Source organism: Drosophila montana, unplaced genomic scaffold (assembly GCF_035044405.1).
Source record: "Drosophila montana isolate Dmon_TW-CO22-7 unplaced genomic scaffold, ASM3504440v1 contig_935_1, whole genome shotgun sequence".
Lineage (NCBI taxonomy): Eukaryota > Metazoa > Arthropoda > Insecta > Diptera > Drosophilidae > Drosophila > Drosophila montana.
The window spans coordinates 876-5,314 of record NW_026999219.1 but is presented as its reverse complement, the minus strand read 5'-3'; the positions used below and the strand labels follow the sequence as shown (position 1 = coordinate 5,314).

Genomic DNA, 4,439 nt, shown 5'->3' with positions numbered 1-4,439 from the left:
TCTGACTGTCTGCGAGTCTATTGATCTGACTTTCTGTCTGTCTATCTGTGTTCCTTTCTGTCTGTCTGCCAGTCTGCCTGTCTCTCTGCCTGCATGTCTGTCTGTCTGTATATCTGCCTGTCTGTCTCTGCCGGCGTGTCTGGCTGCGAGGCTGTAGGTATTCCTGTCTATCTGTTTGCCTGACTGTCTGTGTATCTCTCTCTCTTCCTGTGTGTCCGTAAGTCTGCGAGTCTGTGGGTATGTGTGTCCGTTTACCTATCTTCCTATCTGTCTGTCTGTCTGCCGGTCTGTCTGCCGCTCGGTTTGCCTCTCTATCTGTGCCCGTGCGTCTGACTGTCTGCGAGTCTATTTGTCTGACTTTCTGTCTGTCTACCTGTGTGCCTCTGTCTGCATGTCTGTCTGCCTGTCTCTCTGTCTGCATGTCTGTCTGTCTGTCTGTCTTTCTATATATCTGCCCGTGTGTCTCTGCCGGTGTGTCTGTCTGCGAGGCTGACAGTCAGTGTATCTCTTTATCTTCCTGAATGTCTGCATGTCTGCGAGTCTGTGGTTTTGTGTGTCCGTCTGCCTAACTTCCTATCTGTCTGTCTGTAAGTCTGAATGTCTGTCTGTATGACTGTCTTTCAGTCTCTTTTTCAGTCTGACTATCTGTATGCATATCTTCCTGTATTTCTGCCTGTCTTTCTGTGAATATCTCTGTGTCTGTAAGTCTGCCTGTCTGTATCTGCCGGTGTGTCTGTCTGAGAGGCTGTTGGTATTCCTGCGTATCTGTTTGCCTGACTGTCTGTGTATCTCTTTCCCTCTCTTCATGTGTGTCTGTATGCCTGCGAGTCTGTGGTTTTGTGTGTCCGTCTGCCTAACTTCCTGTCTGCCTGTCTGCCAGTCTGCCTCTCTCTCTCTTCCCGAGCGTATGTCTGTTTACAAGTCTATTGGTCTGCCTTTCTGCCTGTCTATCTGTGTTCCGGTATGTCTGCATATCTGTCTGTCTGTATTTCTCCCTGTCTGTCTCTGCCGGTGTGTTTGTCTGCGCGGACAGAGAGACATACAGACGGGCAATTTGACAGGCAGGCACTTAGATAGACAGACAGAAAGGTAGACAAATAGACGAAAAGGCAGACATATTGACCAGCAAACGGTCAGACGTACGCGCAGAGACAGACTTTCAGACCGATAGACATATATATATATATATATATATAGAGAAAGAGAAAGAGAGAGAGAGAGAGACAGAGAGAGAGAGAGAGAGAGAGAGACAGAGAGAGAGAGAGAGACAAATAGACGAAAAGGCAGACATATTGACCAGCAAACGGTCAGACGTACGCGCAGAGACAGACTTTCAGACCGATAGACATATATATATATATATATATATATATATAGAGAAAGAGAAAGAGAGAGAGAGAGAGAGAGAGAAAGAGATTTCCTGGATTGGCTGGCCGGACTCTGTTATCAGTCGCTTATTAAGTGTTTGTTTGGGTGTTATTTTTCGCTTTTGTGGCCGCTCAGCAGCCGTATTGCCATTTGGTGCCTCAGGCATTTCGAACCCCAAAATAAGATCCAACGCAAGCGCCGACAGCGACTGAGCTGCAGAGAGCGGAGTCGCTCGCTTATGTTTCTAACTAAATATAATCGAACAAAATTTATTAAGTTCAACAATGAATATAAGAAAAACAATATGAAAAGTAACTTAATGATAAATACATAAAATAAATTAAAAATAAACAATAGTAAATCGCAAGTGCTGTCGAAAACAAACTTTTTCGTTCAATTTCACATCGAAACTCGATGTTGAAATTGGCAAAAAAAAGTGATTTCCGATTGTTGAGATTGCGACTGTTTCCTTGTGCACACATTGAAATGGCAATTAAATTTGCAACGACACTGCAACAGGGAGGCAAACTACTCGACCGGCAGCTGCCCTACATTACTGCACTTTGGTTCGCGTCGCATTGGAGTCACGTTGCGATATCTCAATGTCCGCTGTGGAGCTACTGTTGCCATTGTCGTTGACACTGTCCCCACTGCCGTTATTGTGACGGAAGAGTGCCAAGATTTCCTCAAAGGTTTTGTTTTTGGTCTCAGGAACCTTTTTGTAGGTGAATATCCAGAATATCGCTAAGAACACGCTAAATGGCAAAAACGTATAGTTCTCGAGTGCGGTCTTCATGCTGGGGAAACCAATCCCGACCACAAAATTGGCCATCCAATTGACCAGCACTGCAATGGCCATGGCACTGGGCCGTGGGCCTTGGGAGAACAATTCCGCTGTTATCATCCATGGTATGGAGCCGGGTCCCACGGCAAAGAATACGACAAAGCCAAGCGTTGCGACCACAGATAGATATGACATCCAGTCGATCATTTCCTTAATCAAAAAGGAAATCGTTATAAATATGGAGAAGATGAACATGCCACCCAGGCCATACAAATGCAATGTACGACGGCCGGTACGGTCCATTAGCGGTATGGACACCAAAGACATAACAACCATAATGGCGCCAATGCCTATCGTGGCAAACTTGGCGCTTTCCTCGGTCAGACCAGAGCTCATGAAGAGCGATGTGGAGTAGTAGAAGACGGCATTGATGCCGCTAAACTGTTGACTCAGCTGCATCACGATACCAATGATCAATGGTGGACGCAACGTAGGCGAGCAAATGAGCTCCATGGTCGATATATGGCTCTCGGACTGTTGGGCGCGTTCCTCAGCGCGCATTTCCTCAATGTCTTCATCTACGGAGCCGGAGGCGCGCAGACGTCGCAATGCTTTACGCGCCTCCTCCTCCCATTGTTTGGTTATGAGCAAATATCTAGGCGATTCGGGACAAACAGGCAGTAATATTAATTGCAATATTGCTGGACATATGGCCAGGCCCAGTAGTATGGGCCAGCCCTCATTAGTGCCTAAGATTTGTTCAATGCCCAGCACCTGGGATAATAGTAAACCTACAGTCACAGCCAATTGATTAACAGTACCTAAACCACCGCGTAGATTCAGTGGTGCTATTTCAGAGATATACATTGGCACCAATGATGTATTGAGACCGCAATTAACACCAATTATAAATCGGCCAAGGAATAACATTTCATAGGAATGACTAACTTTGGTAAAACCCATCAAGCAGGCGCCCGATATACCAAGCACATTGTTTAACAATAGACCGCCTTTTCTGCCAAAGCGATTGGCCATCCAGCCACCACTGAAACCACCCAGCATGCCGCCAATGGCAAATATGGAGACGGCAACTGAGTACAGCTGTTGTATAAACTCCTCGCTAATGTCCTCGCCATAGCGATCCTTGTACACATCTTTCATAAAATTCTCAATATTCTTTTCGGGCGCATTGATGACTCCAGTATTGTAGCCAAATTGCAGCATACCAAGCACCGCCGAGAATATGGAGTAGGTGAGGAAGAAGGTCAGACCCGTTGCACATAGGAAAGCCATTTCGTTGCCAGTCCTGGGCCAGAGCAGTGAATTATCATGCGAGGCTGCTGCTGCTGCTGCTGCTGCCGACGATGCGGACGAAAGGGAAGAAGCAGTTTAAGCAGCGGGCGCGGACGCGGGGTGTAGAATAAGAGGAAATTTTCAGGCTCAGTTGCTCTAATGCTGCTTTGTGCCAGTCGACTTCGGCTTTCTCTTCTTCTCCTGCTGATGTTGTTGCTGCTTCTGATGTTGTAGCGGTTGCCGTTGCTGGTGTTGGTGTGCATGCTGTTGCAGCTGCATTGAAGTGCCAATGGCTACAGGTGCCGGGGTATGGGGGGCAACTTTGGCTGCAGCGATGGGCGCCTCCGCTTTAGACGCTGCCTTTTCGCGCATTTTTCGCTTATATACTTGCCAAATTTGCATATACATAGTTATATGTATAATTTTATATATGTTGTCTTTGACCATAGATTTCCCTCTGTCTGTCTCCTCGTTTGTACAGACGTACGCGCAGAGACAGACTTTCAGACCGATAGACATATATATATATATATATAGAGAAAGAGAAAGAGAGAGAGAGAGAGACAGAGAGAGAGAGAGAGAGAGAGAGATTTCCTGGATTGGCTGGCCGGACTCTGTTATCAGTCGCTTATTAAGTGTTTGTTTGGGTGTTATTTTTCGCTTTTGTGGCCGCTCAGCAGCCGTATTGCCATTTGGTGCCTCAGGCATTTCGAACCCCAGAATAAGATCCGACGCAAGCGCCGACAGCGACTGAGCTGCAGAGAGCGGAGTCGCTCGCTTATGTTTCGGCTTCGGCTTTCTCTTCTTCTCCTGCTGATGTTGTTGCTGCTTCTGATGATGTAGCGGTTGCCGTTGCTGGTGTTGGTGTGCATGCTGATGCAGCTGCATTGAAGTGCCAATGGCTACAGGTGCCGGAGTATGGGGGGCAACTTTGGCTGCAGCGATGGGCGCCTCCGCTTTAGACGCCACCTTTTCGCGCATTTTTCGCTTATAT

At 47.1% G+C, this 4,439-nt stretch overlaps 1 protein-coding gene across 1 annotated transcript; it reads right to left on the bottom strand.

Moving 5' to 3' along the window:
* Nucleotides 1-1,617: 1,617 nt before the first annotated feature.
* On the bottom strand, nucleotides 1,618-3,623 carry LOC135440375 (glucose transporter type 1-like). The gene has a single exon (XM_064699494.1). It carries the CDS (start codon nucleotides 3,443-3,445, stop codon nucleotides 1,922-1,924), a length of 1,524 nt encoding a protein of 507 aa, XP_064555564.1. The 5' UTR covers nucleotides 3,446-3,623; the 3' UTR covers nucleotides 1,618-1,921.
* Between the last annotated feature and the right edge of the window lie 816 nt (nucleotides 3,624-4,439).

Coding starts and splice junctions, on each gene's coding strand:
- LOC135440375 (XM_064699494.1), bottom strand. CDS start 3,445: ATGGCTTTCCTATGTGCAACGGGTCTGACCTTCTTCCTCACCTACTCC.